The 24,389-nt window shown below is 39.8% G+C and overlaps 1 protein-coding gene and 1 long non-coding RNA gene across 4 annotated transcripts in view; both read left to right on the top strand.

The window, feature by feature from the left end:
* Window positions 1-13,999, top strand: part of ldlrad3 (low density lipoprotein receptor class A domain containing 3) — an 89,872-nt gene extending 75,873 nt beyond the window's left edge. For both annotated transcript variants that reach the window (XM_055009057.1, XM_055009056.1), the window contains exons 5-6: window positions 10,418-10,814; window positions 12,092-13,999. In XM_055009057.1, the coding sequence (XP_054865032.1) occupies window positions 10,418-10,814; window positions 12,092-12,296 (602 nt within the window). In that variant the 3' untranslated portion in view covers window positions 12,297-13,999. The remainder of the gene's footprint in view (window positions 1-10,417; window positions 10,815-12,091) is intronic.
* Window positions 14,000-17,399: 3,400 nt separating this feature from the next.
* LOC129348223 (uncharacterized) lies at window positions 17,400-23,951 on the top strand. Of its 2 annotated transcripts, XR_008600696.1 has the most exons (4): window positions 17,400-17,712; window positions 18,375-19,018; window positions 21,215-21,363; window positions 22,381-23,951. It is a non-coding gene; the product is annotated as an uncharacterized LOC129348223 (long non-coding RNA). The 2 variants fall into 2 exon arrangements; XR_008600695.1 differs by lacking the exon at window positions 18,375-19,018 and having other exon boundaries at window positions 17,421-17,712.
* Window positions 23,952-24,389: the final 438 nt, after the last annotated feature.

Below are 24,389 nucleotides of genomic sequence, written 5' to 3' on the forward strand. Positions count from 1 at the left end.
GTGGAGTTATTAGACTTCAAACGGCATAGTGCCATTTTACAAGCAGCCACTTGTATTGTGAAATCCACAAGCTGAGTGTGTCGATTGAGAACTGGGATAAATTAAGCCTCTCTTTTTCACTTGAAAATGCATGCAGCCTGAAATGAATTGCATAAAAGCAGTAGTCGTTCCAAAGGCTGCAGTAGTGGGAGTAGGTCAGAGTGATAAAGGATTTTATTTGCTGCAAATACACTGTGTCAAGCAGCCACCTAATGAAAAATCCAATGTCCTCTTTTTGAGGATATTGGACCTGCGCAGACTCTGGTCAAACATGCAGTGAAAGCACCAAATGCTTCCTGCTATCTTCTAGATAAAATATACCTTAGTGTTACACACTTTCTTAGAGGGGATGCCTGTATCAAAAGCCATTTATCAGTGCTGCCCGAGTGGACATGTCTCATCTGTAAGATACGACACACAACAAACACCATACATCTCGATTGCAAGGCTAAAAATGAAAAAAAGAAAAAGACAGAAACGTGAGCTCGGGTGGAGGTGAGGCATGGACCCCATTTTTGCGCGGAATTAAAAAGCGAGATCCGTATCTGAGCGTCTTATCTAGATGAAGAAGATCGTATGTTAATGGAAGGTGCTAGCACGCTATCTAATGCAAACACTATCAGCATGTGATGGAATCAGCTGGACCACCACTGGAGCTGATCTGGATTGCAGAGTGATTGGATTGCATTAGACAGTGTCACAGGATGGCATTAAAACCACCTCAGGCTCCGCTCGGCTACTAAATCCCTCGTTTGAAAAATCAACAAGAAAACACTGAAATATTCACAGTTGCTGCAAAAAAAATCCAAATTCCTCATGTAGAGAAAGAAGAAAATGTGTCCAGTATCACCAACTCACCTGCATGTTTCTGTTGACATGCAGGTCCTCACCCATCCGTCCATCCATCTCCATCAGCTGACTCAGGGTGAAGGTAGGGGAGACCATGGACATGTCACCAGTCTATCGCAGGGCCACATATACAGACAAGCAATCAAACTCACATTCACAGCTACGGACAATTTAGAGTCACCAATTAACCTCAGCGTGTTTTTGGACTGTGGGATGAAGCCGGAGAAGCCAGAGAAAACCCACTCATGCACAGGGAGAACATACAAACTCCATGCAGAAAGATTCCGGGAAGGTCGGGATGCAAACCGGGGATCGTTTAGCTGCAAGGCCAAAGTGCTAACCACCAAGCCACTGGCAGGCCAGGTTTTTTGTGCACAAAAAATGCAACCAAATAGAAATGCAAAATGCAAACCAAAGTGGAAAACTGCTAGCAGTAAATGCAGCGTAATGACGGTCTTAGTGTAATTGTAGGTGTAAACTGGGTCAGAAAGACCGTAAAAGCAGAACAGTCTTATAATCTTACATTTATTGAGACCCCAGCCACCACAGTCACTTTAAGAGTTTGTTTTCTCGCCCTCTCGATTCCACTCTGCTGGCTGTGGAGTCTAGAGAGAGTAAAGGCATGGGTGCACCAAAGAGCCCACAAGTTGCTGTTTGTAGATTTCCCCCACAGTTTTTTTATTTATCTGATTTCTCCACCATGTGGCATGGGTTTAGTTAGCTCACTTTGGACCGGGATGAAAGGATTTCTGGAATTTTGTTTGCATCGCTGTTTTTTGTTGTTTTTTTTTTACCCATATGATGATCTGACATAGATTATCTGCAAATGTGCAGGTGTGTTTGATCACTACAACTTCATTTCTGGTTAACTTACAGTAAGCTCATGGATGTGTGTTTCAGACCGGTGTGTGTATATAGGGGTTGTGTGTTAGTGTGCATCTATTTGTGAGTATGTTGGAAGCCAGATGGCATACACCCCCCTCCCCACACTTTCCAACCCGATGCACGCCCTCCCCCAACTCTGGATGCCCGCCCAATACTAACTGATAATGTGTGTTTGGGTACAGCAAGTAAAAATGTGAACTGCCTGCCCCCTAGTGGATTCTCTTCCATCTTCTTCTCTTTTCTCTTTTCCTCATCGTCTAATTTTATCATTTTGTCATCATGGGCGTAATTGTGACAACATTGCTTCCATAATGAACCACCAGCCCCACACCTGCATCGCAAAAAGCATCTATGCAAGAAGTGAAAACGCCGCTGTGACCCAGCATTTGAAGAAAGCGACACATGGCAGCAAAAACCCTGGAATGCTGAAGCCAGAGGACGATTACCCCCACCCCACCACCCGCCCTCCACACTTCTTTAGACTCTTTTTGAAGCTGGCACTTTGTGAATGTAGAATGAGTCCTCAGTGCGCAGGGAAAGTACAGCACATCTGTGCAACCCCTATGTTTTCCCCCAGGAATGAGCCAGAGGAGGGAAATATCTCCATTCCCTTTATCCAGGCATCTTAAGTGTGGCAATTAAGATATGTGGAGTCTTTTATTAGCCTGATTTCTTTTCTTTCTTCTTTTTATTTTGGCTCATTCATCTTCGGATCAGCGTATTCTGACAGTGTTTAGTTAGCATTATTCAGTGGCAGGTAGCCAATCAGGATAAAGCAGTGGGCTCCATGAAGAAAAAAAAAGAAAAAACTTGTATCTCAGCAACCTAACGGCATGTCTGCTGTTGATCTGCAGCATGGTTTGATTAAAGACAGACAAAAGGGGGCTTCGGAGCTTGTTTTTATCGCAGCATCCTCAATAGCCTATTGTGCACTAACATTGGCCCTCACTGTGCTTCAGTAGCTACATACAATTTTCTGTGTTCGTGGGCATGTATGTGTGCACCAGTGTTCTGTCTCATCCTCTTCTGTAGCATCTCTTACGGGATTTCTGTTTTCATTTATTTTAGCTAAAAAAGATATTTTGATGAAAGCTTTCTCCCCTGTTGCTCATAGGCTGTGTGACATTATAGTGTAAATCTTGGCATCGCGTTTAGATGACGTTTAGATATTTTCCAATGTGGTGTCCATTGGTGAAACATACAGACATGTAAATACAATAGCTGTCGACTTTAAACTTCTTTTTTGAATTATATGCTGCTTCAATTTTAGGTTTTATATTTTTGACCCAGAGAATGAATGAAAACAAGAGAATAAATTTGTACCCAAACCTGACAGATATTGGATTTGTGACGATATTATCAATAAATATTCAAGACCTTTTTAAAAAGATCTGAATCAGTTTCCTAGCGTATACCATATATGTAGCATATATCATAAACGAAGTTAAACCAAGCATATTGACAAAGCCCCCTTATTATTTAAAGAGACAGTAATTAAATATATTATATATCAAAAATACATTTTACAGTCATTAATATCAAAATCCATTTCTTTTCTCCCTCTATAGAATTCAGTTCAATTCATTTTTTTTCCAACATAGGTCATCTCTTGGCATTCCACATAGTAACAGTCAAGACCTTTACAATAATACAGAGAAAAACACACTGAAATATTTATGATCTCTCATCTTGAACTTAGGGGCAACCAGCTGTAACTAAACCCCACCAGCAGATTTTGTTCCAGTGGGATTTATGTCACATTACTGAGGATGCTCTTTTGTTTCACTGTGGCATTAAAAAGAGATGCACGTGGTTCAATATTTTACAGCTGCAAAGTAAATTCATCTGTGATTCAACAGAATACATAATGTAAGGGCTAGTTTATTTTAAAATGTTGGTATTTCCTGTTACTTATCTGCCAAATACTTGTACTACAATATACGGAGTGATCAACAAGTTCTGAGACTGTGTTTGTGAAAGCCTAAAAATCATACCTGAATTCAATTTTGTTGCCTTCGTCATTAAAGTGCAGAGTTACAGCACTGCCAATGCTTGTAACACTCCCTGGAAGTCCCATTTTGTAAACGTGTCAGACAACCTCTCCATGGGGTGCTAGAATATACTTTTGAGGAAGAATAAAAAGTCACAAACCTAGCAAGCAGGATGAGTGACAAGTAACCTTTGCGTTCTAGTGGCCAAAGAATTAGATGTAATCACCGTGTTGTAACCGGGAACACAGCACACTGGAGCACCTACATGCTATTGCGTCACAGTTCAGCAGTTTGCTGTTATGGAAACACTCTGCTTTGACAGTCCAACCACATGAACGTTGGAAAAAACACAGTGTGACCTGATGCACCCTGTCTGGTTCTGGAAACTCTTCCCATGTGAAAATTTCCATTTCTCGTCTCAGCAGTCGTTGCAGACCCAGTTTTCATCACCGTTGATGATCCTTGACATAATGGTTGGCTCATGTTAGATTGCTGACTGAAACAGAATTTGATATTTACTTCTCTGATTGCAGGCCATGAAGAAATCGCAACTGCACACCTTCTAGTGGTCACAAAAATGTGCATCACAAAGGTTCTGCTGTTGATAGTGATCTCCTAAGTCAGACGGTTATTGTTTCCACATGTTGCATGACTGTGACAGCACAAGCAGTATTACAACTTTTGGATCACGCCAGGTTAATATCATTCATGATTAGCTACAATACACTGATAACAGTATTTCCTTCAGTCAGTTTTCACCTGGTATGAACTCACTGAGTCAAGCATGAATCCTTGAGTACTTGTTTTAATCCCCTTTTTTCACCGAAAAGTAGAAACAAAAAAGAAGCTGTCAAAAAATGAGACTTGTTAGCCAGGTTTTGAAGGAATAGCACAAAGATATCCAGGCAAAAAGGAAAAGGCTCCTGGTAGTGAAAGCAGTGGGGAGTCTGTATGGCTCTGTCTCTTATACTAGATTTAAGGCTTGTATGGAGTTTCGTCTGTGGAGTTTAGTTTTAGGACACTATATTCACATTTCTTTGTCTTCTTTTAAATGTTATGCTGTCTCTGACCTCTCTATGTCCCTATAATTCTCCCCTCTTGTGCAGGGGTAATAAGATTGATGCAGGTGGGAGATAATGAAATGCAACAAAAAAGGGAGTGGTAAACTATTGGAGAGACAAAAAGCAGTGAAAGAGGGGAAGGGGCGGGGTAAAGGAAAAGAGAGAGAAAGTGGAGAAAGATCGAAAGAGAGATTTCATTTTTTTGTCTTTTGCTGTTGATAAGCATTCCATTGAGTGCATAATCCGAGCTGAGTGCAGTTGTTGTATATCATAAAGGCCAGGGACATGTCATCTCCAGCACGGTAAATTACTGACATGCGGAGAGCATTGTGAAATAGCGAGTGCAGAGGAGAGAAGAGAGAAGGGGAGCACAGAGCAGAGGGGAGGGAGAGGGGAGGTAATAGAGGGGAAACAAGAGGGGAGGAACAAAAGGCACTAGGAGTGGCGGAGTGGAGGCAAGAGGGGAGAGGAGGGGAGAGATGTGGGGAGAAGGCACTCTGATGTAATTAAAGTGGCCTATTTGAAAGGCTGCACCTTGCCCCTCTTCCCAAGCCTCCACATGGAAGGTTTAGTTTATGAATGCAGCATGGATGCCGTGGAAGAGGTGCCAGTGCCACTGGGAGAGCTGCAGAGTGAGGTTATTAATTTGGAACACAAGTGCATCTGTGCAGCCCTTCTAAAATCTGTATTTGTATGACTACAGCTTAGTGTGATGGAATCTGAATATTAAATATGTTGCTTGTGCATTAATTAGCCCATTATAAATGTTTCATTATAGAGTTTAAGCAAAGTATTTAAACCCTTGGTCTGTTACAACAAGCTTTTTAAACAGTTTGTTCATTACTTGTAGCCATCAATCAATGTCAGTCATTCATCCATTACTCTTAGCTAACTGTTTAGACTTGTTGTTAGATCTTGATAGCCCCCGGCAACTGCAAAAGCGTCTTGTCTGGTTGGAAAATCGCAAATCTGCTCCAACTTTTATCCTGACTTATGGTGAGCAACACTGCAGGATTTAAGAACTGCGGTTTTTTTTCTTAGAAATCCAGACAGGATATCTATGAAATTGAATGGGAAATCTCTTCACTTTGGACTTTACCCCCTCTGAGGTCAACAGCGTCCAACCAACGTTCCCGTTGGTTGACAGCATGGATGTATTTGAGCCTTTCAAGTGAAGTTTGAAAAGCTTGTAGTGAACATTGATGTTCAACTTTGATCATGACGTTTCCATCAAACGAGCCAAGTACAAAGTTAGAGATGCTCGCCGGACATACAGAACTGTGCAAATGTTCTCTTTCTATGGAAAAATCAATCAACTCCCTCAAACTTCTCTTGGCTTCATGACATAATGTCATTTCTGAAGTTAGAAAAAATAAAATTTGCTGTCCGTGGCTTATCGGAAAAATTTTACAAACACAGGCAACCTCTCATCTCGAGACATTACAGTCCATTACATGAAGCTAGGGCCCCAGAAACACAAGCAATAGATGTAGACAGGTTGAGAATTACATGCTGGGTGACTGTGCAGATCCTAATAGTGGAAGTGGCCTGGAGGTCTGCTCGCTTTTCCCTCCTATCTGTCGTTTTGGTTTTTTTTTTTTTTTTTTTTTAAATCATTTTTTGAATTGTTATTATCTTTTAAGTATATGTATAAATCATTTCACATTACCTACTTCATGTATTTTCATATATCAGTTAATGTAATCACAGTCACAGTAAACACAAAAAGCAGATCAATGTTTGGTGATACCACCCTTTGCCGTCCTGGTACTCTTTCACACAGGTTTTTAGAGAACTTGGCAAATGGATCGTTCCATATTTAGAGATCTTTAAACATTTCTTCTGTGGATTTAGGCATTTCCATTGATTCTGTCTATTCACGCATTCGCAGACCGACCAGATGATAGTGAATTCAGGGCTCTGCGGGGCCCATGCCATTACATCTACTTGTTGTTCTTGTCACTGTAGATAGTTGGAGTTGTTGTCCTGCTGTAGAGGGGATATCGGATTGCCCAGACACATCTTTCACACCTTAGATGCATTAAACTTTTGCATAACACTGCATATGTCAGGTAAAAACTGCACCAGAGTTATGAAAGGGTGGCATTTCCTTTGATCTACATTAAACACAACATCTGAGATCAGCTCAGGTGTCCAACACTTTGATGTTCATTCTTTACCGAAATTAAATTTGCAGGTAGCCACCAGCAAGGTTTACAGATAAAAGTTAATAGCCATTTCCATTGCTGCTATGAACGGGATTATAAAATGTGAATGTGTTTGTAAGGTACTGGAGTGTTATTAGGACTTCTTTCCTTTGAACTGCAATTACCATTGTTATTTTGAGACCTGCTCACTTATCTTTGTATGTGAGGATCACACCTGTCTTTGTGCCGTAACCACAACTAACAGCACAAAATGGCCTGAAACAAAGAATGCAGAGCTCAATCACACACTCAGCAGGGGGGCAGGCACACAGAGGACCTCTCTGCTCTGACAGAAAGAGAGGCTGCTTCAATCTCTTTCTCTTTCCCCCCTGTCTTTTCATCTCCAGTGTGATTTGAAACAGCCTTTCAGGCCTCTATTGCTAATGTACCGAAGAGGCTCCCATTGTTAATGTTACAGTATTATGAGTTCCTTTTGTGTGTGTTTCTCTCTGCTCCCAGAGGACCGCACTGAAACCTGATAGGCAGTATAGGTTGGCAGTGGTGGGATCTCTTTATTTGTACTTTTTGTTTTTTTTTTACTAAGGTAATTATGGAAATAACTCCTTTGTTTTCGTCTTTATCTGCTGAGAGTCCAGTTCATAATTAATTGGTAGTGTGAAGGACTGGCCAATTTTAAATCACAAGGGAGGGGTCGAAGGGGCTTGTTTTATTGGCTGGGGCCTGGATGGGGCAGTGGGCGGGTGGAGCATCTGAATTAGATTAGATTTAATTAAGGCATGGGGCCCCTGACTACACACTGGTACATAAATAGGCTGTATGCCAGGTTGGTTGTTGGTTGGGAATTCAAGACTATGTGTGAGCGCACTTAGACACACACACACACACACACACACACACACACACACACACACACACACACACACACTGCAGAAGCTCCCCCAGGCCTTCAAGGTCAGGTAGACAGAGGAAACAGCCAGCATGGTGTCTGGAAGAAAGAGAAAACAAGCTCAAAGCAGCACACTGGTGATAGCTTGTTGGTTTGTCCACACACATAATACTACAAATACTGACCATTGATGACCTCCAGCACTTTATTTACAAGAAAATAAGGTAAATAGAGTGCTGCAGCCAGCATCCAGTTAGCTTAGCTTAGCATAATGAATGGAAACAGAGGGAAACAGCTAGCCTGCCTCTGGCAAAGTTCCCCACTAAAGTTTGATCTTGGCTAATTTTTACTTTAAAAACAATGCATTGAAGTGCAACAGGCATTTTGTTGGTCAGGTGCAGATATTTTTATTCATCCCTTCTGAGAATCTCACTGCAACAACACTATTTTGGGAGGTCTCATAGACCTCAGTGACACACAAGTGTGTTGTAAGGTGTTTGTTGTGTGTGTAAACCAAACTAACTACTTGTTGTCCTCTTCACGAAAATGTGATATTTTCCCTTTAAGTACACACCAGAGCCTCTATCAATTCAGTTCAATTCAATTTTATTTATATAATGCCAATTACAGTCAACTTGTCTCAAGACGCTTTACAGAAACCATATGCCTGAACCCCCAGAGCAAGCCTTAAGGAGACAGTAGCAAGAAAAACACCCTTTTAACAGGGAAGAAACATTGAGCAGAACCCAGCTCTTTATGTGGAGGAACCCATCTGCTGCTGGCTGGCGGGTTGAGAGGGACAGAAGAAGTAGAGAGGTAGAGATAGAGAGGTAGAGGGATAGAGAGGTAGAGGGGTAGAGAGGTAGAGGTAGAGAGGTAGAGGTAGAGAGGTAGAGGGGTAGAGGGGGAGGCATGGGAGAAGAGGAGGGTGCGGAACAAGGAACATTATGCGCATTATGTGAGTGCCAGTGCATTTAAACAGTATATAAATGGATCTAGTTTCAATCAGAAAGTGGATTTTTAGTTGGTATAGCTTTCCATAACGGAACTATAACTTACTATGAAAGGGTCACATTGGTTGACTTTATGCAGAGCTCTGCACATTCAGTGTGATTCTCTGAGACTGTGTAGCTCTACCTTGTAAATGTGGAGGGAATCTCTATGCTGTGCTAAACACAATATCCCCCAAGAGCCTGTAAGTCTATATAAGCCTGGAATACTTCAAAAAGCTCCAAAAAGCCTTGCCTGCTTTGCAGTTTCTGGGGATCTAATCCTTACAGATGGAAGCATTTTGAGACTATTGATTCAACCTCAAGATATCTTGTAATGGTCATTTCCTGGCAAGCCTTTCAGGCAATATCCTCAACTGTCCGAATGATGGCTAGTGGACAGAGGGGTTAATGTTTTTTTTCTATTTTCAGGATATTAGACTTTAATGCACACGGTCTCTTAAGTAGCAACATGGAATCCTCGAACACTGTTCATGGAAAGCGTTTTGAACTTTTTACGAGGCATACAGGTTTGATGTTTACTGCCCCCTGAGGCATTAGTGTAATTTGAACTGAAACAGCAACTGTAAAGTACTTTTATGTAGCTCATTCCTCATTAGCACATCCATTCTGCACCACTATAGTGAATAGGATTCCTTCCACTCTCTCTCTCTCTCCTTAATACAACAGTACTGTCAGCCGGTGAGCTGAAACACCATTTACATGAGCCTCATCCCTGGTGCCTGATTGAAATTCTCACACTGTAATATCAGTCAGCGGAAATGCTTAAGTGCTATTCCCTCATCCTATCTGGAATAATAAGCTGCAGTGCTCTCTGGCACTACAGTAGTTCCCTTCCTCATTCCAGGCAGTGAGTTGGCTGCTCCGAGTTTGTAACTGCTGGCCACAGCTCTCATCGTCAACATTAAGTTCCCTGGACTCCTCAGTAGTTTGCAAACTCGCTCCTTCCCTGTGACAAACATTAGTTAGAGTGTGACGGCCCCTGGTGTTCCTCTGCCTTCTCTCATCTTCAACTCACGGGGACTCGTGTTGCATTTTATCTTCAAAATGCTGAAAGCTGTTCTGCCCTCACAAAGAATTATTTAGCCCCTCTGTTCTTTCTCTTGCTTTCATGCTTAATAGTGGGCTAGCAACTTGCGAGCAGGGGGTTCAGAAGTGGCCTCTGCACTGGTGAGGGTTGCTTGTTTTTCATCGTCTCTTGGAGCTCTTGGGGAGAGTCTGACTACTGTTATGCTTATTATTTAGAGCTCTCATCTCCGGGAGAGGCTGTTTCTATGGAATCAGACAGAATATATTTCAAAATGAGCCTGAAAACAATTTACTCCTTGATATTCATGCCTGTCTCCTGGCTCTGCAACTCCACAACTCATCTTCCTGTTTCTCAACCGCCTATCCTCTTAAATTGTGTCCCTCTTCCTCCTCCTCTCCATCCTCCCATCCTCTCTGTTGAGTCCCTCGCCGCCACTCGTCCTCCCTTTACCCACCCATCCTTCAATTTGCTCTTCATCTCCTTCCTCTCCCCACACAGAAGCTCCCGGCCAGGACTTTGTGACACTGGACTATCGCCTGCGATACTACCCCAGTATCACCTACGCCGTCATCGGCAGTGCCGTTATCTTCGTCCTGGTGGTGGCCCTGCTGGCCTTGGTCCTCCATCATCAGAGGAAACGGAGCGTTCTGCTGCCCAGAGGTGTAAGAGGGAGCTCACATCACCACCATCACCACCAGCCCCTGCTGCTGTCCCGTCTGGTAATCTTGGATCGGGGCCACGTACATCCTGGAGGCCCCTCCTCTGGATCCTCCACCGCAGCAGGACAGTATAGCTCAACTCCTCAAGCACTCCAGCTGCTGTCTGGTACCCTTTATCCCTCCGGACTCTCCATGGACTCACCTCCATCGTACTCACAAGCTGTTCTTGATGTCAGGTTAGAGGAGTAATGATTCTAACAGCTGGATATGCATTTATAATATTATTATATTGTCTGATAGAGCTTCACTGTAAACAATGACTAAAGCAAAAGTAGAAACATAGGTGCTGAAAGTTGTCCTTCTGGCAAAATGTAATCTATTCACTCTCAGAAATATCTATTAGCCACTGCCTCAGCTGTGCTTTTATGTAATTTGCTAGAAACAATCATGTAATCCTATAATTTGTTGAATGCTATTTTAATATGAAACATACAGAATGTTGCTGCTTAAAACCTGCTCATATATTATTAATGAGATTCCTTATTAGGAGTAACCCCTTGAGATGTGCCATCTCATTTTCAAGGGAATCTGTAAGGACAATAATACAATTATAAACACGGTACATAGACAATACAACATCATGAAAGTGGTACAGTTAATTAATGAGTAAATATTTTTTTTAAATGTACTTAAAAAAGCACGGACAATAGAGAAAATTTGCTAAAATAATCGAATAATACTGATGTAGAGAATGATCTAATTAGAAACGTCATCTTTGCTTTTTTTTAGGTTTGGATAAATCATTTGTATGAGAATTACTTGCTACATTTGGTCTAGCTGCTCAAAAGAAATGGAGACCTAAATAACAACATAATTAATAATAATATAAAATACATTTTTAAAAAATGAAAATTGCACAGTTACCTTATACAAAACACATCTTGCTTTATTTCATCAATAGGCAGTTCGATCACACAAACAATTACAGGAACAGCCCTGTCATTGGCCTTTTTAGCCTTGTTGTCTACTATAGCAGTTACTGGATGTAAGTCCACTTTTATGAGCATGTAGGAAATGGAACGGTAGTGGGTTTGTTATATTAGCTTAGAGAGTGAATTTTAAGTTGCTGATGGCGATGTTTTCGAGGAGAAAACTGCTACTTGATGAGGACATTGAGAGCTGGAGAGAGCTTGTTGTTTTTTCCGAATTTAGCCAATCAGCATCAAGCAGTTTTTTTAGGGATGCTCAGAAGTGTACCTGTCCTGGAGGAGTAGGAACTTTTCTTTCCCCAAAAATGGCCCTGAAAGAGAAGCAGTTCTTGTAGTGCGGACATGCACAAAAGTTTATAAACCACTAAAGATGTTACAGTATAAAGTACATATAAAGTACATAACACTAGTTCATCCTCAGTCCTTACTTGTTCTTGGTCCCAGTCAAAACTATTGTGATTGCACAATCCTTATGTAAAAGCTCATGACCATAACATAATGTGTTTCTTCTGTTTTTCCCCAAGTCGACCACCCTGGTTTGATCTTCCTCCTCCTCCTTACCTCCCGGATGGAGAGCTTCCTTCAGAGGGTGAGCTTCCTCAGTACGAGGGCCCACAGGACCCTCTGACTCACCCCACAGCTCATCCCTCTGCACCCTCCACACCCAGAACTGCGTCCTCGGGCTCACAGCCGAGTTGCAGCTCCAGGGAGGAGTCGGACCAGCTGTAGCCACTCTCTTGTAGACTGATGATACTTAGACTCAGAGACTGCAGGATTAAAGGACCAGGCTGGGAGGCTGTACGAGGCCAGAACAGCCCACAACAAAGACCTGCTTGAGGAGATTCAACAAGGACTGAGGGACTGAACAGTGTCCTCGACTTGCTGAAACACATCAGCTGACTGAAGCACTGGACTGAGATGAGCTCTTCCTGGGGGACTGAGCTTGAGTGTTGGCTCCCCCTGCTGGGATCATGGCTGTACTGCAGCTTAATCATTCACAAAGTCATTGATTCATTTCTCATTCATTGAATTCATTTAAATCATGTTCCTCCTTGAAGAAATGCTGCGTATGACACCTATCAGTGACCACAACCTGCATCTCCAAAGAGTTTGTATGCCATTCAATAACGTATTCATCAACATGAAATGTTGTAATATAAGTGACGTTCTTATGTATCTGACACACTTTTGCAGCACTAGGAGAACTTAGTCATTTTGTAATACTCCCCACTGTACTTTAAATTTCAAAAAATGACACAATTTTCTACAATTTTTTGAGATTTTTATTTAGCTTAAATAATAGATCAAATTTGAACTTTTGATTACAGCTATGGGATTTTTAAGAATATAGCAAAAAAAAAAGTTTTTTAAAAAGCAGCTCAATCAGAGGTCATTTTCAGCTGTTTTCAGTATTGATGTGAAATAATAACTAATATGGCTAGTCAAAAGTAGCATTTTGCAACTTCTTTAATAGAGCTTTAAACTAGAGGCATTTCTAAAACATCAGCTGATCTTGTTACCTTTCTTTTTTTCGATGTTTTTCACAATATTTCTTGTCATTTGGTTAAATTCCAGCTGAAAATGTGAAGAGGACCATTCAGATTTTGTGAGGAATATATCTTTAGTGTCATAAATCATTCCTCTGAGTAAAATAACCACCTTTGTTGGCAATTGTTACTACATATCTGTCAGACGACCAATAATTTGTGTATGTTAAGGCATAAAAGCAAGTACAAAGGATTGTGCTGAGGCCTTTTTCTGTTCTCGTGCCTTTGTATGTGGTGTGAGATCAACCATAAGTTCACAGCCTTTAAGAATATTCTGTCTTTTAAAGTTCAAATTGATGTGTATAACTATGGCTGTGTCGTTCAGAAAAACAATCACCCACAGTAGTATTAGACGATGACTGATGAGCTGCATATCTGAAGGATCTGTGTCTGTTTGTTCATTTCAAAGTGGTTTGTTCAACACTGTACATAGGAGATAGCAAAAGAAAATACATCTATTTAAAGTAGAAAGTTATGCAGAGTTGATAGTGAGAGATGAATGTGTAATGATAAAATGTAGATGCAGGCACAAGAAAAACAATCAAACCAAAGATAATCATTATTAACCTTTTCCCCAACAGATATTATCCCACACCCCCAAATGACAAACTATGTGTTTGTTCATTTATTATATTAAAATATGCAAAGGTTTATAGAGTAAGACTGATTTCATGTTATTTGCTGTAAAACTGGAAAACATTTCTCAGGATGAAATGATACTAGTCTGTTGTTTTTTTTAAGAAACTCTTCAATTCAAGTTCCATTTTTTGGTTTCTCATTTGTTGTCATACGTCTAGCTATTTGCATAGTTGTGAAGTTGCCCGCAATGATCTTTTTATCCCCTGTATTCTGTACATTTGAAGTAATATAAATTCCTGACTCAGATCTTGTGTGTATGACTCTTCCTGGAGATTTAATAATACATTTTCTCAGCAACTTATTATATTGTCTAAACAGTTTTATTACAAAATCTGGAGTCTGTTCTGCCAGACAGACAAAGCTTAGATGAGAGACCCGCACATAATAAAGATTTAGTTGTGCCAAAGCCATCTGGGTTTATATGCTGGGTTGATATGGAAGGCAGACAGTACACATTACACAAACAATGTAAAAACAAAAGTGAATTACAATGAGTTAAATGCACTGAAAAAATTTCTGGAACTGTGGGAGAAGTGGGAATTTCTGTACCTGGTTTAACTGTGAGCCACTGGAAACACTGGATAATGATGTTGTACTCTGCTTTCCTGTAAATAACAGTATATTTTTTTTACTTTATAACATGTTCAGCTGCAAAATGTTAATTTGCAAAGTAAACAGGTCTTTCAAATAATTGTAGTGGAGTAAAAAGTGCAAAATGTCCCTCTCAGTTTTAATGATGTACTTGCATAAAGTAGCATAAAGTGCCTTACTTGAGTAAATGTACTTACTTGCCAGGACAGAATTAGTCATTCTCTTTTATGCGAAGTACTTGACAAGAGACAGTTATGGAAAATCAAAGTAATTATCATTTCGCTGCGAAGCTCTTTGGTTCAGAAGTATCCACATTTTCCTCCCATTCATTAATGTTATATTATCCAGAGCAGAGCCATGCATTTCTGCAGTTTCACCAATAGATGTCACCGTGTCACCATTACGGGCAAAGCTTATTATAGGATCGCTCATTTTGCAAAACTGGTTTCTGTCCTGCCACATTGTTATACATATCAAATATTGGGTCTTATGTGTGCTGTCAATCAAAGTAGCTGTTCGTGCATTTTTTTAAAAATCATTAGCATTCAAACGTATGTCTTCATGTATCCTGTATTCATGGCAACTATCTACATCTCTTACACATAGTTTAGTGAATACATAAACAAGCATTATCTCACCAGCTGCCCCCATTTTCATTGTAATATCTATCCAGTACCCCAAATCTCACGGTGCTCCTCCCACCCCAATATCCGCATCGCATTATGATACATCAGATAGCATGTGATACCATCTTTGACAGCACTCACCCGTCCCCTTCCCCATCACTCTACCTGCCCCACGCTTCTTAATAGCCTTTTATCCCTCTATGCTCATCTTCTCTTATCTTCCCACCCTCGCACATCTCTCCTTTTCATCCCCCTCAGCCCTCCTCCTTCCTTTTACAATTTTTTCTCTCTCTCTCATCACCCCACTCTTCTTTACCTCATCTTAAACTCTGATGCTGGAGGCCCATGTTTGCTTAGCCCAAGCCCTTAACTACACAGACTTTAATTAAAAGCCTGCACACTCCTCTTCTGCTGTCTGTCCTGTTCTCTTTCTGCATAGCAGCTGGTGAACTGGCAAGAATTTTTATCTATGCTGCAAAAATAGTATTTTGCTAGATCAATGGATGCTGGCCCTGAAGTTATGTTAGGTCAATAGACCGATGGGCAATAATGCCAACATAAGAAATGATGCCAACAATGACTGCAAGAGGATCATAGTGGTAGCTGGATTGGCTGTTATGATAGCAGGGAGGAAAGTGGTGATGTTAATGTTCATGTAGGATTATTATTAACAGACACCATGGCGATATTCCAAGGAGATGGAACAGAGAGACTAGTTTTCCTCTCTTGGGGGTCTTCATCGGGCATTACCGTAGCCGTCAGCTATTGGATACAGCGCATGTGTGATAAAGCTGGCTCACGTCCCACTGACAATAAAAATCTTCAGTCTTTCAACTGTTTATGAATGAGACTCTTGAGGTTACCCTACATTTATTTCTTCGCACAGTTTCAGATAACAAATCTCTACAGGGACAAAAAAGGGATGAAGGAGGGATATAAATATAGATTTAGCCATATAAGTGTCCACATTCACTGTTCTTTTTGCTTCGACTCACACAACTCTCTTTCAAGGCCACTTTCCCTCACACATATGCGAACACGCACACTCACTTGGCTGTTGTACCATTGCTCCAGTGAACTGGAGATAAGACCCAGTGTTTTCACATGTAAATGGTGTGAGCACGGAGGGGAAGGAGGGTGTATTGTTAGCATGGAGCAGCTCTGAGGGGCTGGTGAGGAGCTCTGCTGAGGGTTTGGCCAGTGTGGCCCTTATCAGATGAAGAGCAGGCCTCTGAGGGAAGGAGGGGTCAGCGAGGGACAAGGGCTGGGTAGGGTTGAGGGGGCCAACGGGAGAATGGAACAGCTGGCGGAGTCACGCGTGCAACCCCAAAAACACACAGAGCCCAGACACGCTGAGCACGGTGGGAATCTCCTCAGCTAAGAGATTCACAAACACACGGCCTCTTGTGTTATTATCAGCCACCAGCCAGCAAGGCTGAGCACATAATCACACACACAGCAGCACGGAAAAGAGGAGCATTTCACACAATCACCGACACACATATGCACAAAAACACAATCACTGTGGACAATCACAAATACACATTTCCATACAGGCGTCTTTCCACACCATTAGGCTGACACACACAAACAGAAAAAGAAGGACTCTGGTCACCCTTAACACACAGATAGCTAAATCACCATTCAGAATCTGGGCTTTTTTCACTGAATGAGAAAATCAGCAGTAATTTCTACAGACACTTGGTTCCAGATCCCTAGTTTTGCTGCTGTTGACACATTACCATGAACCCCAGAATGGGACAGATTCAAGTTTGTGCATTTGTCTTGTTTTTTCTATAAGTTTCAAGTCATTCTTTAATGCCAGAAAGGGACTGCTTGTGCTAATTCTGCACATCTGACAACAAATGGTACATTTTTTGTGCTCCTAAATCAGCATATATCAGTTTTATAACTATAAAAAGAACTAGCGGATGAGATCAAAAGGTGAGCTTAAAGCTCTCATGGCATGTAGCCTGAGAAACTATAAGTTGTTAGTTGATTAAAACATTTAAAGTTTAGAGTTTTTGCAGTGTAATTTTAGACTATATTACATTCCATCTAAAATAGCAGAGCTGTCATTAAGTCAGTCGGGCCCGTTTATATTTTGGCAATTGGATTTTCCGTTCTGAAACGAATATTGAAAAACAAAATCGAGTGGTTATTTGATTTTCGTTTTAAAATACAAAAATTAAAATTGAAATACAAGGCATTTTTCCTTCTCCTAAAAATGCTTTGACTTTCATTTTATATTTACAATAACAAAAAGTAAAATCAGTAAAAAAAAAACAAAAAAAAAAAAAACGAAAAAGGGTCCATTTTTTCATTTTCTGAGACCGGAAATGGTCATCAGCAAGTGTGGAGCCAAACGGAGTACGGTGCATACACTGTATATATATTTTTTTTCGTTAGTTTTCACGGTCAAAATGACAGATCGGATGGTCTATCTTAAAATAAATCAATATTGATATTTTATATAGAGCGTTAAAGTTTTGCGAAGCCAGGGGGCGGGGTTACTTGACTGACAGTCTGGTCTGGAATGATTGACAGGTCCTATGGAGGAGGCAGCAGAGACTCTGCTCTCCTCGTTTGGATTAATTCTGATATAATAACTGTTTGTTTATTTATCGGTGAAGCAGCAGAACATTTTCCACAGACAGTTTTCCTGACCGTTGGCTTGTTTTAACCAGTTTTCTACCTTCGGCTGATTCTACCAGCAGACACTGAAAGGACTCTGATAGTTCGGTAAGTTAGTGTTTATTTTCGTATCGGTGCCGCTTTTAATGCACTTTATATGCAGCTTTAGTGTCAGATATAATGTGTGCCATGCACTCCAGATGTTGGTGGAGTTCATTTCTGTGTGTGTTGACCAGAGAAGAGAGTTAGCATTCGGTAAATACTAGTTTTAATGTTAGCGATGCTAACCGAGCTAACTGCTCAGCCGTAGCCTGATTAAAGCTAACGTAGCATTAAGCTAACGATGTTTGTGTTGTTTCATGTAAACAGCTGAAGTGTGTTGTGTTACTGTAATGTAGTGCATTTAGTTAATAAAACTGTTCATGGAGACCCTGGTTCAAATGAATGTAACGTTTAGAAAACCTAAATGTGATTAAAACAGTAAGGTTAAGGTTCTGTGTTGTCAGTAGTCCTGAATATCTGCTGAGTCTCTGAAGTTAAACTGGAGAAAACAGTAAATCTACTCTATAATGGTCAACGTTGTTTAATGACTGATTCACATGTTGTAGTACTTATTCCTGCAGTGTAGACTGAAAAAATAATCTCCCAGAATATGTCCAAAGTAACGATGAACACTACAGTTATTACATTTAAATTGCAGCACAGATAAGCTGGATAATAAAATCCTCACCTCTAAAGCTAAAGTGACTACAGGCCTTTCTGTCTTTCAGTGCTTGGACAACTATATATGACAGAGGAAATCTTTCCAGGGATACTTTAAAATGAACCTCTGCTGTTGATGCTGATACTGTGACGACTGTCTTCATCTCAGGTGTCTCATTTTCACTGTGAGAATCTTCTGAGTGAAGCCAGCAGAAGGAAAACCTCATCTAGTTGTGAAGAAGGAGGCTGATAGGACGACATCCTCAGTGAGCCACTGAGCTTTCACTTACACAAGGACAGACCAACTCTCAGCAGTTTATTATTCTCTGTTTTAATTATTCAGGTGTTCCATTTATCACCTTTAACTTCATCTCTGCTGTTGGAGCAGAAATAGAATCTAAAAAGTCCATGTTATTTATAGCAGATATGCAGCATTATCTCTTTATTATACAGTCTATGGTCTGACCCATACATAGATATTAATATCTATGGCAGCTGCAGCTCCCAGTGAACAGGAGGATTTTATTAGAGGAAGTCAGACACAGTCACACAGAGAAACATTAGACCTCACACTGAAACGGAGCTACAGCTCTGGGTCTTGTAGAAGATGTATTTTCAAAACTACATGTGATAATCCGTGCCAGAGGAGACCTCATTAGCACTTCCGCAAGGTCGGCTCACCTTTCCGGTCACTCCAGGAACGCTGTTGTCGGTAATGTAGCCAGAATATGGATTCATTTTTCGTTTGGGCTTGACAAAGACGAGAACAAAAATATTCAGAGCAAGTGGAGCAGCTAGCTAACGTTTATTACAGTTTGATTTACATTTTCAAAATCACATTTTTGAAATCGCGTAATTTTTCCGTGAAACAACTCACGGCTTTTATTTTGAAAGAGATTTCTGGAAACGTTTATCCATAATTCCGCTAATTTGACTGAACGTGGGCTACAGTTCCCGTTATTTAAACATCAATATGATGTATAAATGCAGATGGACTTCATATGTTTCACTACGCAGACATTTTTATTGATTTCCAGTACATTTTATAGACATAAACATATTTGATACAAATATTAGAAATGGATATCTGTTTCCTCATAATAATGTAGTTTATGCAATTAAATGTTCATCAATGATTCATCTTTAGTGTGAAACTTTTACTTTGCACCTATATTTTTTAAAAATGTAGGTCATTTTAAGGTAAGACATTAAAGGATGGTTTTCTTAGGTAAATAAATATGAGGTTTAATTGTGTTTCTTTCAATTTGAAATATCTCAATTTAATTAATACAGCTCAGTCAGTTACAGTTTATATTATTAAGAATTCTTATTCAGTTTAACACTAGATGACGTATCAGTTCATTGAGTATTTCAGAGCCAGTTTTTTTCTTTTCAATTATCTGTATTTAAAGTGATATTATTAAAATATAATTGCAATGAAACAGCAGCAACATAAGAAACGACCAAATATGCAAAGGAAGTGCGGCTATTTTAATATTTAAAAAAAGATCTATCAGTTAGAACATGGTGAAAGTGCAGCTAAACTTAAGTTAGCAAAACTATGGATAAGCAACGTTTCCTTTTACTTCCAGAAAAATAAAATCCTCATATTTGCCATTTATTAAAAAATCACTAAAAGCAACACTTCCACCAAGTTTGTTTTAGTTTGTTGGTATTTATCGGTGGAGCAGCAGCACATTTTCCACAGACAGTTTTACTGTCCGTTGTCTTGTTTTAATCAGTTTTCAGTTCAGTAATTCAGTCCTTCGACTGATTGGACTAACAGACACTGAAGGACTCAGACAGCTGGTTGGGAATAAATGATAAATTACTGATCGGTGCCAGTTTTAATGAACTCTATGTTCAGCTTCAGAGTCAGATATAATGTGAGCAGTGAACCCCAGGAGTTGGAGTTTATTTGTGTGTGTTGACCAGAGAAGAGAGTTAGCATCCAGTGAATATTAGCTTTAATGTGAATTAGTGATGCTAACCGAGCTAGCTGACCAGTCCTGATTAGCAACTAAATGTAGCATCAAGCTAACAACGTTTGTATTGTTTCCTGTCAGCAGCTGAAGTGTGTTGTGTTCCTGTAATGTGGTTCATTAAGTTAATAAAACTGTGGCTGGTTGACGTTAATGTAATGTTCAGGAAACTTAAATGTGATTAAAACGGTAACGTTAATGTACTAGTTGTCAGTAATCAGCTTTAATTTGACACTAAACAGACTGATAGTTTTAAATGACATCAGTTTCATTAATTTGTTGAAAATTGTCTCATTTGTTGTTGTGATGTTGCTGCGGATTCATTAAAACCAGATGATCCATGTTGAAGATACGTTTAGTTCTAGTTTCAGAATTACAAGAAGGAAAATGAAAGTGTAGGAAGTTGTAGTCAAAGATTTCAGGAATAAAATAACTAAATGAGTCGTTATGCCTCAAACTTTATCTGACAATAATGAAATAATCATAGATAATAAAAATAGCAGAGAAAACCTGAGAGAATAATTTCCTGAAAAGTCTGTGAAGGAAAAGCAGCTTTTTATCCTGAAAGATCAGAATCAGCTCCAACATCTGCATTTGACAGCATCAAGTCAACCAGAAAGAAAAGAAAAAAGAAAATGACTTCTTTCTGATCACATCTGTTCTGCTGCTGCTCACATTCTTCACATTTATAGTCCACTTTTAAAAGTTCAGCAGCTTTGGAGTGTGACGATGTCGTCGGTGATGTGGAGAGTGAAGTTTCCGTTTCACCCACAGCGTGCTTTAGGGCAGCCAGGTTGGACTTGATGTTTGAAATACTGACCGACAGCTCAGATTTAACTGTCTTCCGTTCCGTTTTGATGGATGTTAAACTTTCACTCAAAGCTGCCAGGAGCTGGGTCTTTAAAATAACCGCCGTCTCGTTACAGAGTGAAAGTAGCAGTTCCTCCTTAAGGTCAGAGATTGCAGCATCTGAGGGCCTCTTCAAAAGAAGCCATAGTTGATGAAGGCGTTCTGGAGCAGGACCAGAAAGACCACGACCAAGCAGCCTTGAGATCTTAGACAGCGTCTCCCTCAGGTGGGTGTCGACAGTGTTCACGGTCAGGTCTGTGGTAATCCCGTCAAAAAACAAAACAGAAAAAAATCTAGATTATGAATCAACATGTCACCAAAGCACTCTGTGTATAACGCCATAGTATAGGATGTAGTTCAGAAAATGTCAAAGTATAGTATGCTTTTCAAGAATAACATAGTATGGCCTGTAGTTCATAGTACAGCATGTCGGCAAAAAAAACCCCATAGATTATTATGTGGTTCAAAAAACGCAAAATGATAGGATGTTGCCTAAAATGGTCATGTATGATATGTGGTCAAAGTGCAGTATATTGTCAAAATAGTATATTATTCAAGAAAACATCAGAGAATAATATGTCATCTAAAAAATGCCATAGAATAATATTTCATTTTACATGTAAAAGTATAGTAATTTTTAAAACCGTTCAAATCCTTATATGTGGCTAAAAAACAAAAAAAACAAACAAAAAAGCCTATAGTATCGCGTGTCGCCTAACAAACATCATCGTATAGCCTTTGGTCCAGAAAACGTCATAGTATAGCAGGTTGTCCAAAAAACGTCAGAGCATGTCGCTCTAAAAACGTCATAGTATAACATGTTGCTCTAAAAACGTCATCATATAGCATGTCGCTCTAAAAACATCATAGTATAGCCTTTAGTCCACAAAACGTTATTTCCCGGCTGTCTGAAGTAGGTGAGGAGCAACACAAAAACAGTCCAAACGCTGGTTTCCAGAGGGTTAGATGAGTATTTATTTGAAAGAGTAAGTTTACAACAACACAACATGTGAGGGGGTGAAAAGCAAATGGGTGTTAGTAAAATAAAAGTAAATAAACAGAACTAAAAGTGAACTCCATGTTGACATTGATGGACATTCCAAACAGGAACAAAGTAAAAGCTAATCAATACGAAAAAAAAACTCTTCCTGTTCACCTCTTAAAACCCAAAAACACACCGCAGTAGCAGCCTAAACTAAAACTACCAATGGCTTCCCTGTTTTCCTTTCTGAACAATTCAAAGGTCCCTCTCTATCTCCCCACACATCCACCAACCACTGGAACACATCTCCAAAGTTCTGCTGGGCCAGCTCAGCTTCCCCTTAGAAGAAGTGCCGCCACCTACCAGATGAAGGAGCCTTTTGAGAGGCAGCTGGCATCGTGATTGGACTGTACTTTGGTCTGTTCCAATCCAGCTTCAGCTCCAGAGACGGCAGGCGGGACGAGTCAACGGAGGCCGGGTGGACGAAGGCATGCAGCTGAGTACAATCCAGAAAACAACTGAGGAGGAGTGCAGTGGCCCAGGGCCAGAACAAGCAGAGTAGCATTGTATGTCTCTTAGAAAACATCATAGTATAGCCTTTGGTATGAAAAAACACCATCATATACATCGTATATTTTACAAATAACAAGTCAAAGGAAAGAGACATACATTGTAGAATTGTAGTAATTGTGGGCTGACTGATTTACTGATTATCAGTATTTTATTTTTTACTGATTTACGGTAATAAATACATTTTAAAATGGCGCTACTTTGGCTCTGAACCTTTATCTACCTGTGGTCGCTCTTCTGGAGTGATTTGATTGGTTATACGTCACGAATAAAAGTCCTTTAACTTAACATCTGTAAACAAAACAAAAACGTATCAACAAAGTTAGAGTTTGTGTTCTGCTAAGTTTAACTCCAAGATTTTAAATGCTTTCATTTACTGCAAATGAATATCTACTCCAAATGTGGCAGTAATAATCATTATCAGCCATAAAAACCCACAAAACACCCCTCTATACTTGATCACACTTAGTACAGTCCGGTTCCCCCTTCTATAAATCTGCTTGGAATCTTCCATTTCCTGTTTGTCAAAGTGGCCTTCTACCTGGACAGGTTTTGTTGGAGCTCATGCAACAAACATTTTGGGTAACTGCACTTTAATATGGATGGATGACACTGAATTAGAGTCTGTTTTCATGAGACTGAGTTAAGATGTGTAGCTCTGTCATTAAATAGGACATTATTTTTCAGAATTCACAGAGAAAAGTCTGAAATGTTTGCTAGGTTAGCGTCCCACATGTTCTTTGGCTCAGCTAAAGCTAACTCTCTCCAACTTGTGGATCTCTTGAGTTGCTTGTTGTTAAAATATCTTGCTTGAGGTGCTGAAGCTCAGAAAGTCTGAGATGTTTGTTCAAACTAAGCTCATTCTCAAGTCGTATCTGAACTCTTTTGTTTGAACTTTCCCTAAACTTAGGAGTTAATGACAGAGCAGCACATCCAGACTCAGTCTCATTTATGTAGAGATTAAACTTCAGTGTCATTCATTGATGTTAAAGTGCAGTTTTTCAAATGTTTGTTGCACATGCTCCCGACCAAAGCAGTCCAGGTGGAAGACGATGTGAAGAGAAAGCTCCAGAGGATGAATATCACACATTTACGTTGGAAATAAATGTCCTTTAATTAGACAGTGTCATGCAAAAGTTGAATTTCCCTTTAATGATGTTCAAGTCTTTGTTGAATGTTTTGTTGATGTTGGTTTTTTAATGTTTTCTGACACTCTGCCCCAAAGATTAAATGTTCTACGGCTCACAAGCTGCAACAATTCACACATTATCAACTATCTTTCTGACTAAACTAAGATAAAAAATGAAAAACTGCCTGATTCCTGCATCATGAATGTAAATCTTTTTGGTTTTTATGACAGTAAACTGAATATATTTGAGTTTGACATTGTATAAACCAAAACAAGAAATGAATTACTGGAGAAAACAATCAACAGATTAATGGACAAAGAAAATGTGTTTTCCAACATATATGGCTGAATTACTCCAACATTACAAGATACATACAATTTGAATTCAAACACCAATTACAGGTCAAATTGTCTCAAGACGCTTTATTTTTATATTATTGTGTCATATTTAAAATATGACAAATAAGAAATTTAAACCTCTTGACTAATCTAATTTATTATTTGGTTTTTAAGAGACTGACAATTAAAATAACTTTCTCCACTAAAACTAATAAACATGAGGTCAAATAGA

The sequence above is a fragment of the Amphiprion ocellaris genome, chromosome 3 (genome assembly GCF_022539595.1).
Source record: "Amphiprion ocellaris isolate individual 3 ecotype Okinawa chromosome 3, ASM2253959v1, whole genome shotgun sequence".
NCBI lineage: Eukaryota > Metazoa > Chordata > Actinopteri > Pomacentridae > Amphiprion > Amphiprion ocellaris.